This window comes from Acinonyx jubatus, chromosome E4 (genome assembly GCF_027475565.1).
Source record: "Acinonyx jubatus isolate Ajub_Pintada_27869175 chromosome E4, VMU_Ajub_asm_v1.0, whole genome shotgun sequence".
NCBI lineage: Eukaryota > Metazoa > Chordata > Mammalia > Carnivora > Felidae > Acinonyx > Acinonyx jubatus.
Genome location: NC_069395.1, coordinates 63885813 through 63907839, shown reverse-complemented (window position 1 = coordinate 63907839; position 22027 = coordinate 63885813). Strand labels below are relative to the sequence as shown.

The following is a 22027-nucleotide window of genomic DNA, read 5'->3' as shown; positions in this document are numbered from 1 at the left end:
CCTCTTTCCACCATGATACTCACAAATGGACACACAGACATCATGAGTACACAAGTAGTCTAGGACCACCCACCCAGTCAGTGACAGAACCAAGGTTCACACACAGGCGTGGGTCCTACGTCCTCTCACTGTACCTGACCCACAATCCGCTGTCTCCAATTTCCCATCTCTTCTGACACAACCCTTCACTCATCACCCCCATCCCACCGTCCTATTCAGTGCGATCCATCACTCATCTCAGCCTCTTGTGAGAATCTGAAAAATACAGTGGGCCCACAACACCAGTTTGAACTGCACAGATGTACTTATACACAGATTTTTTTTTCGATAAATGTGATCCTGTAAATGTATTTTCTTTTCCTCACGATTTTCTTTTTTTTACGCATTTTTTAATGTTTTCTTTATTTTAGAGAGAGAGACAACACGAGTGGCAGAGCAGCAGAGAGAGTGGGACAGAAGATCTGAAGCCGGCTCTGCATTGATTGTAGGGCTGGAACCCACAAAACGCGAGACCATGACCTGAGCTGAAGCCGGACACTTAACCAACTGGGCCACCCAGGCGCCCCAATGCCTTATACTTTTCTCAATAACATTTTCCTTTCTCCAGATTACTTTATGGCAAGGACACAGTATCCAAGAAATGCAACATACAAAATGTGCGTTCATCGACTGTTTATGTTACTGGGAAGAATTCTGGTCAACAGTAGACCAGTAGTGGTTACGTTTTGGGAGAGTCAAAGGTCATATGCAGATTTTCAACTGTGCAGGGTGGAGGTGGGTGTGTCAATGCCCCCAAGCCCCACACTGTACAAGGGTCAACTGTATTCAATTTTAATCTCCACGTAATTCCGTGACACTCATGCACAGTCATGCTTCCGTGTGTAAACAGAGACTCTGGCCAGTTCTTCTGTCTGAAATTGCCTCCTGTCCCAGCCCCCTGTCTCCTCATCCACTGAGACTCACCTCTAATGCATGGGAGTCCCTCCCCACCACGTGAAGGAGAACTTATTCTTTTCTTCCATAATCTCTGGTCGTATTTTGCTAATAGAGCCACTTTGGGGCTCATCATAAAGTCTCACAGCAGAACTTGTGTCGTAAGCACCCCTCTCCTTGATTCCCCCGTGAGTTCCCCAAACTGCACACAGTGCCTGTTAACATATCGGACGCTCGGTGAATGGTTAATGTACCGAATATCTGCTCCCTGCCCCAATTTGTATCGGCAGGCCTGCATTTCAAGTCAGATATACAGGAAACCGTTGATCTTGGTTAAGCTCCCGACCGAGTTTTCAACGTGATACAACAGAGATTGCAAAAGCGTACCGATTTAGTCGCCGTTGACAAAAGCTAAAAAAGCAAAAGCTGGAATGTTTTTCCTGCCTCCATTTGTATATTCGCATTCAACCCTGTTCCTATTCCAAGTGCCACACTGCAAAATTTTTGCCTACACTTAGCAACCAAAATACCCAGAGAGAAAGCCCCCTGATGGTGGCGGGGGGCGGGCGGGGGGAGGAGGCAGAGGTCTTTAGAGAACAATTAGCCCAGCCTCCCTCCCCACTCCCCGGCTTTGAGTCCCCAGTATCCAGGGACAGTCTGGCAACTGGAACTCTGCGTTCAGCTGACAAGAATGTGCAAATGACAGTTTTGGCTGTCAGGAAGCTTATTACCTAAGCGAGGAGTTTACATATTTATGAGCTGACATCTCAGATTTGTGGCTTTGCGGAATGCTTCCATTTCCCTTCCGTGCGGCCAATGGGCAGGGGGAAGGCCTTGAGGGCTCGTGACCTCACCCCCACATCTCCAGCCCAACCCCGGGCTACCGGAGGCGGCTCATTTGTGGAGGTAGCCGAGAGCCGGAGGTGAGTGAAAAATGAGCCTCCCCACTCCTGGGCTGGACCCGAAGAGGTGAATCACGGATCCGCGGTGTACTCTCTCGAAGAGCAAAGGCAAGCTGCAGTGAGCTTTTCCAGATCTGTGTGTCATATTAATAGACGCACCCCTACAGAGACGTCTGTGACAAAGCCTGCTCGTGGAGATGACCTCGGTCGAACCTCTGGGCCATCCTGTGGGTGTGCACTGGCCCCTGGGAAGGACTATTTCTGGCCACTGGGAATGACGGACTATTTCTGGAAACCTGCTTTTCTCCCCATCCCGCAAAGAACACTTTCTGAGAGAAAAAACGGCCTAATACCTAGAAGGAGCTCCTTTCATCGTGGACCAGAGTTCGAGCGAGGTTCAGGAAAACCGTAACCTCCCGTGTGAGGGCTGGTAACGTGCAGCAAAGACCCAAATAGGAGGCTGGAATCCAACCCTGGGGTGTCAGGTTCCAAAGCCCTAGCTCCCTGCTTCTGTGACAAAGAACGGACCCACACGGCAAGGGCAGTACAAAAAAAATTAAAAAAGGATATTGTTTTGGCTCACTAAAATTTTTTGAATCTTAGGACCCCCAAAAACCCGCCTAAAATATTGGTACTAAAAGTACACTGTGTCTCATGCAACCTTAAAACTAAGGGCCACCACACAGCACTCTTCACCGATTTAAGCCTTTCACATATTCTTTCTTTCCTTTCCTCTCTTTCTTTTTTTTAATTATTTATTTGGAGAGAGAGAGAGAGATGGGGGAGGGAGGGGCAGGGACTCTCCCTTCTTTCATGCATCCATTCGGCAAATGTCTGTGGAGTAGGGTCCTGGCCTTAGACACCAAACACAGAGCTTCAAGAGGCGGGGGTCAATGTCAAGGTGATTACAGGCTATCGAGAGAGGCAGACGGGCAGCAGTGATGTCTCTGTGGTGATGAAGTCTCCGGTGAGAGATGCGGGAACCACAGAATTACAGAGCAGGGGCCCTGACACAGGCACAGGGGATCAGGGAAGGTCTCACACAAGAGAAGAAGGAATTAGCCAAGACCGGGAGGGACGGAGGGCAGGCCAGGTTGAGGGCCAGTGTGAATCTCGATAGGGTAACCTGTGTAGGGAAATGGAACTATTTCCATTTCTGGAGACAGGGAAGAAGTGATAACATCCTCAAGGTCATACAAGTGGTCACCAACAGAGCCGGGACTAAAGTACCCAGGTCTTGACTCCTACTCCAGTACCCGTCTTCCCCAGGATCCCCATCACTCAGGATCGGGGTCCTCTGCTGAAAGCACAGGAGAAAAGGAGGACGGCGTCACCAACAAGGACACGGCGGGACACCGTGCTAAGCACGCGTTACCATTGGATTCTTGCAAAATCTCACGAGGTAAGATTTTATGCATTTTACTGACAAAAAGAACAGAAGCTTAGAAGAAGCTAAGACATTTCCTGCTCAGTGGCTCGAATGCGCACACAAGGATTGGTTCTGTGGCACGTAGATGTTCTCGGGGAGCAGCCCTTCCGCGGGCTCCTAGAGGAAGACGAGAGGGTGTGTGGGACAGAAGGCAAGGCTTTCCTCCGATCAGGAAAACTTGCAGAAGCATTTTTCGCAGGTTGGATTTCTTTTCCAAGTGTACTGAAGACAGGTGTCCCCCCTGCAGACTCTCCAAGGGAACAGGTGGGAAGATGGGGCTGAGAATGGATGTGCCGTGTCAACACGGCACACATCTCTGCAGCCAAGCACACCCGGAACCCGAGAGTTCCCTGCGGTACAGATGAGCCACCGAGGACCCGCGTTCCGGCAAGAGGGATCCTCGAAGATGTAAGACTGCCGGCCATCGGCTCACACAGAGGGCAAAGACAAGAACTAAGGACGGCGAGGATAACTCTTCTGCGCTTTTCTTCCGAGCTGAAGCTCTGAAGACCACACCTGCTTCTAGAAGCTTCCGTAAGCGCCCAACATTTAGATGGGACCCGGTTGCTAAAGAAGAAGGGAAAACACTCTCCCCCCGGCCCCGCCCCGCCCCCCAGGACTGTGGAGCCCAGCGAGAGAGGGGGCAGTTCATCCTGAACAAGCTTTCTGCAGAGCACAGGGCCAAGATGAAATGCAAGGTATTGACCAGTTTAAGACTCTCTCACCCATTCGGCGTTATCAATTCAGCCCTGCGTGCTTAACAGAACTTTGCCTGAAACTCCTCAGAGGCAACCCACCTCCTTCGCTTTCTGTGTCTCACCTTGGCTGCAGTATTTTTTTTTTAATGGCTCAGCAGTTTTACTGATGCCAGTCAGCTGCCTTCTCTCAGACTGTTCGCTATCAGCATATCTGGCCCCCACTGCTCATTCACCACTGAAAAGCACTCTCCACCCTCCGTGCAAACCGTGCCCTTGACAGCTGGTCTTTTTTGCCCTAATAGGACACACAGGAGATCCCTGGGGGACCAAGGAGCTGCTCTCCAGGGACGCTTCCAAGGGATAGCGAGGCACGGGGGTGTCGAGGAGGAAAAGCAGGAGCGGCTGGGAGTTGCTTGCTCTGTAAAAGTGAGCAGGAACTCGAAAGATGGGTCCTTATTGGCTTTTAAAAACATTTCTGGAGAACCCTCCCTCCTTTGCCCGAAATCCAAAAGCAGAATGGAAGAATCTGTATCTCCACGAACCCAGGAAGGCTACATCGGTTATCTGCGTTCACGGGGAACCGACACCAAGGATGGGAATTGGGTAAGAGAATTATTCCCTTTCCAGTCCGACCTTTTTTTTTTTTTAGTGATTTTTCTTTTCCCTGCATGTTCCGCCTCAGCTTTTTCACTCCCCTCCAAACCTCTTCCAGATGCGCTCGTCTGACGGAATCCACATAAACAAGAAACCAAAACAAAACAGCACAAGATCGAAAGCGTTTCCCCTTGTGATACAACCACTTCATGTGTAGAAAGCCGCTCACGTGACCCTGCCAACATGTGTTTTCTGTCTCAGATTTCCCTTGATAACAAAGGACATATTTTAAAAGGCGTGGCCCTAGGTATATTTGCCCAGGCAGGAATCCGAGAAGAGTTTGGGGATTTCGTGTGGTTTTAGGCTGGTCCCTGCAGGTGCTCAGCGCTCTAGCCCTTGACGGACGATGTTAAATGCCAATCAATAAAGTTAGGAACACTTTGGGTTAGGTTTGTAAGATATGATCTCATGCAGAGCTCACAGAACTGATTTAATATTCAGGAATTAACAGAGCTCATTCAATTCCAAATTTGGCAGCTCTGTGTGTTACATTACAGTGCTCTCTCTGTCCAGAGCTGGGCAGGGCTCGCTAAAGGGAATCTTTAGAGGAGTCTTTCATGATGTTCCAAGACTCAGAGGGAAGGACGGAGGCAGCGATGAGGGGGGGTGGGGGGGTGGGGGTGGGTTGCGCAATAGCCCTGCCCGGGGTCTGGATGTGATGGAGAGAGAAAACCGAAGGTCACTCAGAAAAGCCCATGGCAGCATCACTGTTAGAAACCACACTTCCCAATCTCAGCAAGTTTTAGGAAGCCAGAGATGCTTGTATTGACACTCTCGTACAGACTCTAAAAGGAAAAGTTGCCACTGGCCATAAAAAAATGCCAGCATTGTATTCTGACGTCCTATGGAAGTGACTTTTGATCTTAAAAGTCTCCTCGAATATCCTGTTTTCCTAATCAAGAAAGCTTACGTTACTCTTTCATACACAACCAACCTCATTTCAAATTTCGAAGAAAAGGCAAATCATACTCTTTCCTTTCTCATCTTTCCCAGTAGCTGTTCCTTTCTCCTGCGAAATAAATGGACTCTGGTTTTCAGGTTACAGGTTTTCCCCCCTACGGCTGAGCGGTTTAAATGCTTACATGAAGCCTAGCACGGAAAGCACAGACTGGCGATGGCTAGAATTCAAATTGCCAGGGTCCTGCAGGTCTATGGTGACCAGACATTATACGCTAGAACGGGGAGGTGTTCTGTCTCCAGAAAAGCTGAAATAGAACAGAGTTGACATTTAACCTTGGGGGGGGGGGGGAGGGTGGGGAATCAATCTCATATGCATGTGGCCAGAACGGGTTCTGAAAGCCACAGGCTACCTTCGTTTTTATGACCCTGTGAAGAGAACACATTTCAATTCCGTCTTGGATTCTATAGGGAGCCAACGTCAAATATTTTAGCAACTCCGAATAGTCTGATTGTGGCAATGATTGTCAGTTCAAAAACCTGGTTCATTTATTTCCCCTTCCAGCCTTACCCTCCGGGGGATGTTTGCAGATTTTGTATCGGTAGCTTGTGTCTCATCTGATCTAGCTGTACGTATCCTGCAAGTCAATAGAAAAAGAAGAAAGCTCGCATCATGTGGACCCTCCTAACTTCTTTGGAATACTTGCTTGCTACGTGTTATTTTCACTTTTCTCAGAAGGAAATTCACGGGAAAAGTTAAAGTAACAACAACAACAACAACAAACCACAACTAAGACAGACGGTCTAACCACAGGAACATAGATAGCTGTTACTTACACTGCTTTCCAGTCCATCATCAGTGACAAATCATGGCTAAATAATCAAGTGCAGGATCCATGTTTTCACGTCTGTTAGTAAATAGCTCCTTGCAAATGTCTCTTGCAGGTCTGGGGCCATCTCAGGAGGAAGTAAGGCAGAGGGAAGGTAAAGGAGGAAAGGCTGGGAAATTCTGAAATCCATGGGGGTCTGGGAATGCTCAGGGCAGACCCTGGTGAAACATTCCTGTGATTCCAGCCTTAGGCTAAACCTCGATCCCGGCCTCCCTGAGCTCTCAGCCACCTTTCGGGTCCAGCTCAGCCCCTGCTGCCACATTGCATCCCCCTTCAAGTGCAGGGCATGGAAGGAAGAGGAACTCACGGGGTTCTGCCCATCGGCGCTCGCGAGCACGCTTCTCAGGGGAAGCCACACCAGTTTCTCTCTCTTGTCTGCTATCTCAGAGCGAGAGGGAGGGAAGAGCAGAGGCAGGCAGGGAGGGAGGGGGAGAGAGGCAGAGAGGCAGAGAAGAGAGGAGCTTCACTAATAGAGACCGGGAGAGAGAGAAACACTTGATGAAACTCCCATTAACCCACAGTAGCTTAGGAATTTTCCGAGCACGGCAGCCGCAAAACAGACGATCAAAATCCAGTGTTTAAAATCTTTAACCATAGATCCGTGTACACCCATGTGGTACAGACAAAGCCAACAGAACCAAGGTTCTGGATACGGGCGGGACTCCACAGGCAAGTACTTGCAGACGAACCGATGCAGGCACGGGTCCCCACGAGAATAATACCTACGTGTATATATTTCAGTGGGAATGTCTAGTCTTGCAGTTTCCACGTCTTAAAACCATTCAAATGCTCTCAGGAATGGAAGTGCAAGTCAGACAGCCGGGGCCCCTCGCCTCTGCTGTCCTCTCCAGTCGTGCCTTCCCCCGCGTTTGTGGGGTTCCTGTTTCTGTTCCCTCGCTTCACGAAGCCTTCGAAAAGAAGAGGGTAGAGAGGCGAGGCAGGGGGCTTTCAGGGTGACCGTGAACTTCGCACGCCACGCTCCACTGTTCGCGGCGGCATAGCACAGAGCCAAGGCACGGCTCTTGCCCGAGGGAGGGGGTGGCATGGGGCAGGGACGCGAGGCACACCAAAGGGGGCGCCGCCACAGCCCAGGGGCAGGTGGCGGCTTGCAAGGAGAAAGAAGTGACAGCCGAGGGGAGCCGAAGCAGGAAGCTAGAGGCAAGAAAGGCACAGATAAGGCACGCCGGAGGCGTGGCCATGACCGTGGCCGTGGACAGCACAAGGTGATTCCTCCTGTTCCCGACAACCCTCCCCTCCATACCATGTTTCTCTTAAGTGTGGCCCCAATCACCTGCATTAGAAATACCTGGTGACAGTGTGTCAGCGATGCGGGTTTGGACCCCACCCCAAAGATGCTGATGGAACCCGTGGGACCAGACTGCATTTTAACAGGCTCCGCAGACGATTCCGATGCGGGCAAAAGTTTCAGAAGACTGGCATCCTCGCCAGTGTTGGGGGAGGGGGTGAATGAATGAAAGCCTGAACGGGGCTCCAAGAGATGTTGACGGATCACCCGTGGGAACGCCGTGGGGTTGGAGCCAGGAGGGAGGATCCAAGAAGCAGAGTGCGCGCTCGGAGGAAAGGCCGCTTTCCCAGCATGCCGTGCTTTCCAGCTCTGAGACGACACGAGCTGTCGCCTTGGCCTAGAACTCTCTTCTGCCCCAGCCAAGTTATCCACAGTCTCACCCCCTCAGAAGCCTGTCTCATTCTCCCAGGAGCCACCAATGGTCCCAATCACATCTCGTCTGTATTTCTCTCTGCAAGCACCTTTATGTTGTAAGTATTTATCGGTCAGTCTTTCTGCCCTGTGAGATGATGACGTGCTATTTCATGTAAGCCACATGGTCTCTCGATCGTGCTACATCCCCAAATTCTGGATGCAAAGTAGGCACTCGATACACGCGCATTAATTAAACGGCTGACTGTATCCTAAGAGTATATCTTAACCTAGGTGGCTGGGACATAGGTGTTTGCTCCATTATTGGTCTTTAAACTGAGCACCTAGCTATGGTTCACATATTGTTTTGTATGCACAATACACTTAGCAACAAAGAAGAAATTTTAACTAAGTCGTAACATCTGGGATTTCGTCTAGAAAGCCAGGACTTCGTGGAGAAGGAATAGAGAAAAAAAAAAAAAAAACTGCAAAGAGCCAACCTAAAAAACGAGGTTCAGGAGAGAAGAAGCCAAGAAAATACCAGAGTGAAGCGAACTAGATGTGTGATATTGTGGAAGGGGTTTTTGATAAACGGACGTTTCTGGGGCTACAAAAAGGTGCCATATTTGTAGGCAAATGGTGGCAAAGGGATGTCCTGAACAGAGATGGGCTGCTTAAAGAGAGGGAAGGGCTTGCATTAACTCTCCTGGAGGAGGACCACCAAAATCAGCAGGAAAAGAAACATCCCCCGTCTACTTTTAAATCAAAAGTTAGAAATCAGTCCCAGCAATAATGGGATAAATGCATGGACAGGATGGGGGCAGGGGTAAAGGAAGAGGGTCATGGCCAACACCCTTAACCTAAAGGGCATCTGGAGTTTTTAACATGTTTCATTTGGTATTGAGTCCCCTGTGAAGGACTGAAGAATCATGGCTCGGAAAAAGTCAGTCACTTGCCATTGGTCACACAGCTGATAAATTCCGGAACAAGATCTAGAATCCAAATCCTTCCGCACATACTCTGTTGCATTTCCCACCGTAACAAATGAAGCTGATGAACATGGTCACTGAACTTGGTGAAAAAGGAAATGACGACTACCCTCAGGGTCCCACCTTGAAACACAAAGGAGAAGCCAACTTCAGGTCCGGGCTACTTGTCAAAACATTTGTTTGGCAAGCATCGCACTCAGTACTATTGAGTTTGGGATCCCAACCAGAAGTTTGGGGTGGCCTGGCAGGTGGCTGGGAAAGCTGTCACTGCCACCCTCCCCCGCCATCTCGTGTTCACCAGAACTCCTAGTGGCCATGTGTAGTGGACATGACGATGTGCCTTCTAGATCTTTCTTCAAGGGAGGTCTTGGTGCCCCCATTGTGTACCATTCTATGATGTTCCCACGGTCCTCAGAGGACACACAAAAAAGTAGAATAACAACACAGTTTTCCCACTGATTTGGGAAAACAAATCAGCTTGCATACAAAGACAAGAGAGATTAAGCAACAGATACCTTTACGGCTAAGTTCTAGTTTATTTAGGTCGGGAGCTACCTAAATGATGATGGTATTGAGAACAGCTTTCCAGAGGACTCGCACAATTTATTAGTTTGTGGGTCTACAGGAAGGCTTTAAGGTGGTAAAATACAGGATAGAACTTTGAGTTCAATGAAGCAAATTCCTTGCCTGTGGTTCACAATGATCTCCTTCCTCGCCCCAAAACACAGCAAGTACTGTATGTGATTAGGGCTGCCTTGGGGGACATAAGAAAGTAGCCCCTACTGTCCGCAGCAGGCCTAAGAGAGTAGTTTCCTTTTCCCTCTTACAAGAAAACACGGTCTCAACTAATGGTTAAAGAAATCTAAGCAGCTAAAACTCCAGTGACACATTTTACATTAAAATGTATATATTCATATGCAAGGGAGGTTTAATGGTAACCAAATCGTTACAAATAATGAAAAGAACTCTAAAAGAATCATACCTAAATTACCTGTGAATTTCCCTGTGGGAAATATCCAACGTATGAAAATCCTTAATCGTCTAACGACGCCAAGATTAAAACGAATCATGCGTATTCTGACAACGTAGAGATGTTTAAAAAGCCCCCCCCCCCCATTCCACACATTTTATGAATGTTTCCATTTGGTCATTAGTTTCAGGATCCCTGCTATTCAGAAAAGGAAGTTTGACGGAAGGCATGAAGGGACATCATATGAGACCTGTACATAGTGCCCTGCATGCAACCCTTTGTATCATCAAAACTTCAACTGCCCACCCATACGGATCCCAAATGTGCTAATGAGAAAACGGTGCCCCTGTCACTTTGGAGCGGTCAGGCATGGTGGGAGCCTACTGGAGCTTGCCTGTGTGCGTGTGTGTGTGTGTGTTAAATAACACCGTGTTTTACTGCTACATTTTCCACGGTGAACTCATTATGCAGCTAGGCTTATAGTAGGAAGTTAAGGATTTAAGATTCTTAGTTGAACAGATTCTTTCACAGACTGCTATCGTCTGGTCCTCCCGGTTTTCCAAGGCTGGTTATGAGAGGGGATAACGCCGACCAGAGCTACAATTATATCTGAGAAGACGGGGAAGGGAAAAATCAGAGGGAGAGTGTAAAGTGGACGGGAAGGCACATGGAGAGGTTGCGGACGCCCCAGAGTAGGGGCCACCTGTGCCCCGAGGAGGGGGAGCGAGCGATGGGTGGGTGTAAGCCCCACCCCCGCACGGGACTAGGCCCCAGCCCCCTCTCTTTCCACAGCGGAGACACTGACCTCCTGCCCTGCCCTGCCCTCACGAGCCCTGTTCAAGCAGCATGCACAGAAGACATGACAGCTCTTGATGGCTTGGGAACTGGCATTTCATTAAGCCATACCCTGGAGGTATAAGAAATTGGCCAGAGCAGGACCGGGTTCCTGTCCTTCGGAAGCCCCTGCACTGGCCGCACCAGGGCACTAAAGAGAGGTGTACCCCGTGGATCCCCTCCAGAGAGCTTTGGACAATGCCTCTGGCCAATGCCTGGGATGAGCCCAGGTGGAGCCATGCTGTGCCCAATCCCAAAGCCTAGCTGGGCTAGCTCTGGAAAACAACGAAAGCCTCGCAGAGAATGACATTCAAACCTTCGTAAGGCAGCCACCCCACAGCAATAAGCAAGAATAAAACTCTTCCGTTCTAGCTCCAAATCCATTAGTCCATCCAAGGGTTGAAACACCCCTGTCACCATCAAGCCCCCTTTCACAATGACGATCACTCTTCAGACACGTGGTGCTCTGATGTCCTTGATCTTCAGTCTGGTGGACTTAAGAGAGAATTTTTATTCCTCTCAAAAGAACTGAGGAATTCTCTCCATAGAACACATTTCAGAGATCTTTTGTTGAAAATAGTCAGAACGTCAAACATTTTTTTTTAAATAAAAGGTCAAATAGCTCTAATATTTAGTTAGATCTGTGGGGGGGGGGGGGGGAAGGAAGCACTTTCAAGAAAGTAAATGCCGAATTTGGGAAAAGCCCGTATCTTAAAAACTTTTCGACATGTGGTACATAGAGGGTGGTGGGCACTACCCAAAAGGAACATGAAAATCTTGGCATTTTGAAAAAAAAAATCTTGGCATTTTGCATAGATTAGAAGTTTAATTCATAACATGTATGACCAAACAGACACAAAATCTTTGTTAATTAGGGGTACTCACGAGGAAAAGCAAGACATGGAAATCTAGATATAATTTGTTTTAATGTTTATTTATTTTTGAGAGAAAGAGAGAGAGAGAGAGAGAGAGAGAGCGAGCAGGGGGCGGGGTGGGGGGAAGACAGAGGATCCAAAGTGGGCTCAGTGCTGACAGCAGAGAGCGCCATGCGGGGCTCGAACCCAAGAACCGTGAGATCGTGACCTGAGCCGAAGTCGGGTGCTTAACCAACTGAGCCACCCAGGCGCCTGAATGTAATTTTTAAAAGACAAATTAGGAAAACAAATTTATAGTTCAAAAAAGAGCTCACCCTTAAGGTTCTGTCCTAGTTATAGGTAAGTTTTCAGGGAGATCCCGTCCTACTCATGGAAGGGTTTGGCACCTGCTAATGTCCCGGCTTCTTTATCCTTGGCCGTTTACTTCTCTTTCCTCGTCCAGGCGCATTTTCTTCAATCCCAGACTATGTCCACATTAACAACCATTATTTTCATTCATTCATTCATTCATTCATTCATTCATTCAATCAAATATGTATAGAGTGCCTAGAGGAGGACAAACCTAGTTTTGATCTTCACTAAACCAGTCATGGTTTTCCAGAACAATTGTTGCTTCTTTTTTTCCCCCATGTTTATTTATTTTTGAGAAAAAGAGTTTGAGTGGGGGAGGGACAGAGAGAGAGACACAGAATCCAAAGCAGGCTCCAAGCTCTGATACATAAGCACAGAGCCCAACGCAGGGCTCGAACTCCCAAACCACAAGATCATGACCCGAGCCGATCAACCGACTAAGCCACCCAGGCGCCCCCTTGCTTCTTCTTTTAAACACAACCGTCTCTCATTTCAACTTCTTCTCAGAAAGATCGAAGAAAGTATATGTGTTTTATCTAGTTTTTCATTAAATTTTCAGTCTCTAGTGGGAAGATACTGTACTATAATGACCTTTGTTATCGGTAGTTAGAAAACAATAGGCAAAATGACTTTCTTATCAGAAAAGGAGGTTCTGGTTATCTATCCTGGGCCTGGAGTTTGTCTTATCTGAAGTGCACACTACCTTGCCTGGTTTATATGTTGACTTTGGATAGTCAATGGGCCAAATTCTCAAAGACTTTTATAGATGTACAGCTGGCATCTTATGAATGCACAGCAGGGCAGTGGTTACCAAAATATGAGGGAAGCACTATGTATGCATAATGAAGCAATTGCCTAGTTCTAAAGACAGAAGTGTAGCATAGCCAAATTTAGTAAAAGGCTCAACAGTCCTCCATCTGTGTGTTGATAAAGGAATTGAATTATTTTGGACCGTGACACGCCTCTAACTATGTGGCTAGTCTTAGCAAAATTGGAATTGTTCACGCTTCAGGTCCCAAAGTCTAATTTTGATACGGATTCTAACTACCAGCCCAGGACAGAAATTACCCCACATTTAAAAAGTGCTCTGCAGATAAAAATGAATCTCCATGATACCTTTGTTTGCTAAGGCAGGACTCTCACCTCTTTTTAGATGTAAGAGAAAGAAAAAATTCACTCCACTTGCTTTTGTAAAGTTATATAACAACAGGTGACAAAGAACTCTAGCCTCAAAATAATCCAGGTTTGGGGCGCCTGGGTGGCTCAGTCGGTTAAGCGGCTGACTTCAGCTCCAGTCATGATCTCATGGTTTGTGGGTTCGAGTTCTGTGTCAGGCTCTGTGCTGACAGATCAGAGCCTGCAACCTGCTTCGGATTCTGTGTCTCCCTCTCTCTCTGCCCCTCCCCTGCTGGCACTCTGCCTCTCTCTCTCTCTCTCTCTCACAAATAAATAAACACTTCAAAAAAATTTTTAAGTGCTTTTCAGGCACATCACTCTTAATCTCTAACTTCGTAATTAGGCAGCTCCCAATCCCTCTCCAGTGCTTTGCCTCCACGGGGCCACGTAGCTCATCCTTCCTCTAGGAATATCTCTGAGTGACTTGGCCTTGCCAGCCTGCCCTTCATCACTAAGTCCTAGGCTCAATACGAAGATACCTCTCTGGTCGCCATGGGACAGAGGCAGCATTTTAGCTCCAGAAGTTAGGAGCTGGGGCTGTTGAGGAAATGAATTTCACCTTCAACCTCACCCTGATGCCTGTGTAAGTTACAAGTCAATTAATTCACCCCATTCTTATTCAGCACCTTGCCAACCCGAGGTCCCCTTCTCAACTCCTTGGAGCTTTTCCTCCCATTCAGTGTGACTTCCCAAGTGGGCCAGGAGCCAGCCCCTACCCTGGCCAAGTTTGAGGGCTACACAAGCTACCTTGTCTTGGATGTCCGTCTGAGAATTTGGAAGGAACTCTAAGTCAGTTTTTGACAAGTTATTGGCAAAAGTAGAAAGAGTGCCCGCCAAATTGCTTTAGGCACTAAGCGTGTTAACAGGTATTACACCCGGTGTTATTAATATGTTACTTACAACAAGCCCAGTTTCCAACCTATTGTTTGAGTTATATAGTGTTACAGGTTTTGCACTTTATGAAGTATTATATTTTTTCTAACTCGGAAAACTTTGCATGAGTGTTAAAGAACTGGTCCTCACAGACGAAATGTATTTATTGTTGCAAGTGAGTCTTTTTTATTATTTTTTAAAGTTTATTTATTTTGAGAGAGAGGGAGAGAGAGAGAGAGAGAGAGCACGGGCAGGGGAGGGGCAGAGAGAGAGGGAGGGGGAGAGAGAGAGAGAGAGAGAGAGAGAGAGAGAGAGAGAGAGAGAGAATCCCAAGCAGGCTCTGCAATGTCAAGGAGTCCAAAGTGGGGCTCGAACTCGCTAACCGTGAGATCATGACCTGAGCCAAAATCAAGAGTCAGATGCTTGACCAATGGAGCCACCCAGGGGACCCGCAAGCGAGTCCTATTTAGGAATCAGGATGCGGGCTACGTGATCAGCACTCTTGCTTCAAAGCAGATCAGCCCTTTATAAAGCTGAAGGCTGAGACAAGTGTCGCGCCCAGGACTCAGCCAGTCAGGCTCGTAGGCGTGAGGTCAGGGCCCTGCTTTTTCAGTTCTCCAAGGTAAGTCAACAACCCCATTCTAAGGAATCTCAGAACTGGAAGGAATGCCCCAAAGCTCTGCTTCGGGGCTCACAGAATGGATGTCTAAGTCACGGTAGTTCTATAAACTGCCAGTGTTCTTGGCAAGAGTTGGGGCGGTCTACGTTCTCATGAATGACAGTCAGCTTCCCAGCCTGAAACAAAGTGTGCGTTGGAAAGTCAGAGAGCGGGGAGGAAAGTATTTTTCCTACCAAGGCCAAGCCTCGGCGGACTCTTGCAGGGGGTGGGGGGCAGAATATCCCCCTTGGGAAAATACCTCTTCCTACGTTCCCCACCATGTGCTACCCTGCATCCAATATTCGGCACTTTACCGGGCACCAGGCCTACCAGCCTGAACGCCACAAGCAAAACCCCACCAAAACAAGGCATCTGTCCAGTTTTCCACCCCTTTAGGACCAGGGCATCAACTGGTGAATCTGAAAGGCATGTGTACTAACAAGCTATTTCCAAGAAACATGTGATTTCTGAAGCCACGCTGTAGTTTGGGGCCTCCCTGGCCCCCTTAATTCACTCACAAGCAGAGAATGAGAACATCCGTGGGTGGAAACTTTGCGGGTCACTACAATTATAAACGCAGCTGTTACCTAGTCATCTATGGGTCAGCTGTGTGCCTCCAGCAATTCAGCCAAGCTTACCTGTCCTGGAAAAATAAAATCAGAAGATAATTTCTACCTTACTTCCCATGGAACGTAGTAGGAAAAAATCAGTATGAGGCAGGATCTCTGCGTTTCCCCCTGAGGGTCTCCCGGGTAGCTGAATCGGTTAAGTGTCCGACTTCAGAGCGTATCATGATCTCACGGTCCGTGAGTTCGAGCCCCACATCGGGCTCTGTGCTGACAGCTCAGCACCTGGAGCCTGCTTCCGATTCTGTGTCTCCCTCTCTCTGTCCTTCCCCTGCTCACATTCTGTCTCTTTCTCTCTCTCCAAAATACAGAAACGTTAAATTTTTTTTTTTTTATTCACCATATAGCCTTTGCTATATACCCAGTCTATCTGGGCTGACTTACCCAACCTCTTCATACTCTAATGATGTTGGATTAATCTAGAGTCTATCTATGAAGTGTTGTGTCCTCTCCAAGAATGGAACCCTCCTCCCATAGATACACACACACACACACACACACACACACACACACACACACACTCCCCGATGCTGATGCAAGGGGAGAAGAGTGTGCACAGGTAAGCCAGGGAGAGAGCTGGGGGAGAAATTAATTTTGCTCCTGCCCCCTCCGCTGATGCCCTCAGACTCTGCACCACGGAAACACAGGGCCGAGCGGCCACGGGCAGGACTAACCCTTCTCACGAGCAGCCTATAATGGCACCTATTCAATTCCTGAACATCCCAGGCTGCAAGAAAGTCAAACACTAATGACTGTATCATCAAGAGGAAGAAAACCTGGCCATTGGCACAGATTTCAGGAGGAAAGCCCAGCACACATGACCATGCTATTAGCTACAGCTTTAAGAAGTCGCCGCCCATCCACATGCACCCAGAGAAAGAACACGGCCACACTTCCTTCCACGGTCGCTGTGGATACACAGTTTTCAGTCATGGCTGAAAACTCACCAATGCCATTTTCAGGATATTCTCCCTGCACCCAGCTGCCTGGCAAGTGAAGGGTTTTTTTTTGCGGGTGGAGTAGATGATAATATCCCACTAGCTTCTAATTAAGCAAATGGAGCCAGCAGTGATAACCTTCACATCCAGGCTGACTCATCATTTGGGTTGGCCCTGAGGTCTCTGATTCAATTTCCAGCCTCTCTGATCACACTACGGCAATCAGGGGAGAATATTAAACTCTAAAATGTGGCAGACCAGGTTCTCACCCCTCTACTCCCTCTGCCCCCAAATGGAAAAGCAATACACAGGGAAGTGGAAGACGATGGCAATTGGACAGATAATAAATGATGCCTGAATGTTGAGAAATCACATGGAAATTATGCATGCATCATTTTTTTTAGATGGATGAATATAATGTGATGGGATAAGTGTGTTTTCAGGATGGCTTCATCGAGGCATTGCTTTGTATTTAATAATTGGAAATCTTACCTAAAGCACTAGTTTTATTCTTGTTACATTGTTACATTTAAAAGTCATACATAGTGTGATATATATATATATATATATATATATATATATATATATATATATATATGGGTTAGCACTGTTTTATACCATAGGGACAGTTACTTAACATTTAAAATGCCTTAATCAGGAATACATATTTCAGGGATGGTTGGTTAGTTAGATGTTGAATTTTCCTTATTGAATTTCAAACTATTGTCAAATTTCCACTGAGATTTCTTCTTTAGCCCGTGGGTTATTTATAGTAGACGGCTTCATTTCCAAACATTTGGGGATTTTCTATTTTCTTGGTCACTGATTTCTAGCTGAATCTTTCTTTGGTCAAAAACTTAATGAATTTGGGCCTTTGAAATTTGTTGAGACTTCCTTTATAAAGATCCAGCATATGGTAAATTTTGGTAACTCGGAAAAAACCGTACTATGTCACTGTTCAGTCCAGTGACCTAGGTGCATCAATTAGGTAAAATGAATTAGCAGTGTTGTTCAGATCTTATATATCCTTATTGAATTTTTTTGTCTGCCTGATCTATCGGTTCTTGAGAGAGGGGTGGTGCGAAAGGTTCCCACTATGATTATGGATTGGTTTATTTATCCTTTTAATTCCGTCAACTTTTGCTTCCTCATTTGGGGCTCTGTTATTAGACATGTACAAATTTAAAATTGTTATAACTTCCTTGTGGATTGACCTTTTAATTTTTACAAAATGTCCCTATTTATCTATTTTTTTAAGTTTACTTATTTTGAGAGAGGGCACGCACACACATGCACGAGCATGAGTGTGGGAGGGGCAGAGAGAGAGGGAGAGAGAGAGAGAGAGAGAGAGAGAGAGAGAGAGAGAATCCCAAACAGGCTCGGCACTGTCAGTGTGGGGTTCCATCTCACGAACCATGAGATCGTGACCTGAGCCTAAATCAAGAACCAAATGCTTAACCAACTGAGCCACCCAGGAGCCCCTCCCTACTTATCTTCAATGATGATTCTTCCTTTAAACTCTACTTTCCCTGATATTAGTATAACTACACCAGCTTATTTTGTTTGCTTTTTACAAAGTGTATCTTTCCCCATTTTCTCATTTTTAAAAGAAAGTATTTTTCTTTGTGTACTTATATTTAAGGAGCCTCTCTCATAAGCAGTACAGTTAGACTTTGGGTTTTTATTTTTTTTAATACAGTACGACAATAATTATCTTTTACTTGGAGTATTTACTCAGTTTCCATTTAGTTCAATTTCTGACATGTATGGGTTTATAGCTACCATCTCCGAATTGTTTTCTATTGGTCCACATATGCGTGTTCCCTTTTATTGGCTTTCTTGTTCTTTTAGATTGACCAATAACTTTACATTGTAATCCCCCTTCTGTGTATTATTTTACTACTCTAGAGATCACAATATGTGTCTTTGACTTACGATAGTCTAGTAAAATTACAACTTTTAATATTCCTGGATGTTGCTATGACCTCATAACACTTTAACTCCATTTACACCTCTTCCACTTTTTGTATTATTTTGGTCACACGGTTAATTCTACATGTATTTTAGAGCCCACACGACCTCATTTTTCTTGCTTTATGTGACCAGTATTCACTTATATTTGCCCATATATTTTTCTCAACATTTTATTTTGAAATGAGATTTTTCAAAAATAAAACCAGAAGAAATGTACAGTGAATACCCATGTAATCCTCATCTAGATTCTAGAATTCATATTTTCTATATTTGCTTTATCACATATCTGTCTCTCCCTCTATCTAGTCATCAATCCATTACATATATTTTTAATATATATCAGCTTAACCACACATTTAGCTTCTCTGTCACTCTTCATTTTTTTTTCCTGCCTTGCTGGGATCATTTCCTTTCTATCTGTATAAATATGTTCAGTATTTCTGTTAATGCTAGTCTACTGATGATGAATTCTTTAATTTTTGTCTTAATTTTTTTACATTTATTTATTTTTGAGAGACAGAGAGAGACAGAGCACAAGCAGGGGAGGGACAGACAGAGAAGGAGACACAGAATCTGAAGCAGGCTCCAGGCTCCGAGCTGCCAGCACAGAGCCCGATGCAGGGCTCAAACCCACGAACTATGACATCATGACGTGAGCCGAAGTCAGACACTTGGCCGACTGAGCCACCCAGGTGCCCCTAATTTTTGTCTTGAAATATCTTCATTTCAATTTAACTTTTGACAAATATTTTTGCCAGATTTATAAAGCTTTCAGTTGGCAGTTACATTCTGTCGACATAGTAATATGACATTCCATTGTCTTCTCGTATCCATCGCTTCTGTTGAGAAGTGAGCTGTAAGTCTTAACGTTGCTCCTTTGAGTCTCATGATTTTTTTTTTTTCCTAGCTGTTTTCACAATTTTTGTCTTTGGTTTGGGTTTTCAGAGGTGTTCAGATTGTGCTCTGTTGTGATTTTCTCTGTACGTATCTGGTGGAGGCATGCAGGGCTTCTTGAATCATGTTTTGACATCTTCAATCCTTTTCAGAAAATAATTGCTCCTGCCTCATTCCTTCTTCCCTTGTTCTGGGACTCCAATTACATGTTGTTACATAGACTAACATTTGTTACATGCTATTTTCTGTATTCTTATCATTTTTTATCTCTACTTATCCACCTGGAGATATCTTCCACTGATCTGTCTTCCATTTCACTTATTCTTTCTTGTAATGCATCTGATCTGAAGTTAAATATATCTGTTGAGTTCTTAGTGTGATGTGCATTATTTTGTGTTTTAGCTTTTTATTTGTATTATTTTTTAATGTTTACTTATTTTTGAGAGAGAGAGAGAGAGACAAAGCACAAGCAGGGGAGGGGCAGACAGGGAGGGAGGCACAGAACCCAAAGCAGGCTCCAGGCTCTGAGCTGTCGAGATGCTAGATCATGACATGAGCCAAAGCTCAAATGACTGAGCCACCCAGGCACCCCTTATTTTGTTTTTTAAATTCATGAATTCTCAATTTGTTTTTTACAAATTCCAGCATTCTAGAGAAATTCTTCATCGTGTTATGTTTCCTTCACCATATTACTTCATAGTCTATGTCTATATCACCATAATTGGGTCATTCATGGGTCTTTTTCCATTACCTATTTTGTTTCTCTTGGATCTATTTTCTGGTGTGCCTAGTAATTTTTGATTGAAAAAAATTATGAAAATACTACCTTCCTTTAGCAATGGTTCACCTTACCCTCTGGTAGGCAGCCTGAATGGGGGTGATCACCATAATCCAATCAAAGACTTGCTGAGTTTTTGTATGGTGTGGTCTACTTTGGGTTTACCTCTACTCCTAGGGTGTAGCTCACCACAATCCCCATTGGGTATTTACTAGAGTCTCTTTTCCTAGGTGGGTTTTGAATGCCAGCAATTTTTACACTATGATACTAAAAACTCCACTCTTCTTTTCAACACCTCTTTGCATAGCAACTTGGTTTCTTGTTCTGCACAGTAATATTTAGCAAATGCTTCAAAGAGGAAAACTACCAGAATACCTAGTTTACTTTTCTGTGCCTTCCTTCTCTCAGTCGATCTTGACCTCTCAAGTCCTGCCTACTTTGGCAGCCCTGAACTCAAAGTTTTGCCTCTTCAGGCCCATGATAATGCCAGAGGTCTGCTTCATTCTCAGCAGATGACCCAAGAGAGAAAAGCATCTTCTCAACTCTCTGTAGCTCTCTTCTCTCTCACATCTTAGTTATTCAAGTCTTATTGCCTTGGCTGCCCACTGAGACAACCCTGGCTCAGTGGGGGCCTCCATTATCTGTCATTAGCTGAGGCCAGACTCTGTTCTGGCTCTGTTCTGATTGGTCAGTGCCTAAGCCAGTCCAAGTTATTATCAGAAAGACTCCAACTGAAGGTCACACTCCAGATGCAGTCACTACAATTGCTCTGACTATCTTTATTACTGGTCAGCAGCAAAGGTGTTGTTAATTTGAATAACGCAAGTTTAGAAATGATTGTTCTTTGACAAAATGATTGTGTTCAAGATATGTGGACTTGCTAGAAATACTGAATAGCACCCTTGCTCTTGTACAAACAGTATATAAGAATCTAGCAAGCCCAATTAGGCTATGGTTTAGAACCCTGATTGGTTCATTGTTCAGATGATTGAGGATTTTTTTTTGCCTGACTTTAACTAAATGATGATGTAAATTATGCCAGTAGCACCCAATTCCAGTGTATCCTTCACACGAGGTACTGTGGGAGGATATGCCTAAAAGGACAGAGATGTAGCTCTTCCTTAAGTTTACAAAACAGATCATATAACTTGTTCTGCCAGCTTGCTAATACACGTTTCTAACTATGGCTGAATTTGGCTTAAGGCTTACATTCTTCAGTAATACTACCTGGAAACAAGGTTTTGTGGCAGAAAACCTATATCCCTATCTTGATCTATGGGAGGCTAACAGTATCGACCCAAAATAATGACAGATAGCCAAATTGGCTGATGTCAGTTTGAAAAATGTCCTTCGCTTCACAGTTCTGTGCAAAACTTCAGTGGCCAGGATGGCCTTATCCTCTGTCCTGCCTTTCCACCTGTATTTCCTCTAAAAATATGGTGAACCATTGTAATCCTGGCTTTTTCTTGGCCCAATTTAGCCACGCCCTCTTATTAGTTCTAGCTGCACACAAAAAGGAACTAAGGTTGCTAGAAGGTCTTCCTAAACTTGACAGGTGAACACTGCATTCTGGAGAATTGAATTCTTCCCTCTCCATCAGAAGAAAACCTAAAAGGCTCTAGATACCATATTAGCCCAAGAGAACATTAGAGGACCTGAGCTTCAGTGAAACACCCAGAGAACCAAAGAGGCCGCCAAAGTGACGTTTCTGACAACAGCGGAGGGTTTGAACTACGCCCTCGGAAGGAGCGGACCCAGCACACAGCCCTCATCCTCAGGGGGCTCAGTGGGAGGGGCCCCAAGGTGCAGAGTGAAACACCAGACACCAGGAAGGTCCAGGGCACAGAGTTTCATGGAATTCTCAAACTTGGCAGGAACTTAGAGATTTTCTGGTTCACTATCTCCACTTTATTATCAGGAAAACAGGTCAAAGGAAATTTGGTCACTTAGCTCAAGTTACACAGGACGTAAGGCCTGATCCAGAATTCATCTCACAAGATTTTTAATCCATTGTCCTATTTAGGGCACCTT

General features: G+C 45.7%; 1 protein-coding gene across 5 annotated transcripts in view; it reads right to left on the bottom strand.

Moving 5' to 3' along the window:
* KIF26B (kinesin family member 26B) overlaps positions 1-22027 on the bottom strand; it is a 469574-nt gene that overhangs the window by 167770 nt on the left and 279777 nt on the right. The window contains exons 1-2 of one of the 5 annotated variants that reach the window (XM_053209475.1): positions 6351-6831; positions 6085-6151 (exon numbers count right to left, since the gene is read on the bottom strand). The exons of 3 other annotated variants lie outside the window; for them this stretch is intronic. In XM_053209475.1, coding sequence (XP_053065450.1) covers positions 6085-6131 — 47 coding nt within the window. In that variant the 5' untranslated portion in view covers positions 6132-6151; positions 6351-6831. Of the gene's footprint in view, positions 1-6084; positions 6152-6350; positions 6832-22027 lie in introns of those variants that run through there. One more of the 5 variants, XM_053209476.1, reaches the window with a different exon arrangement.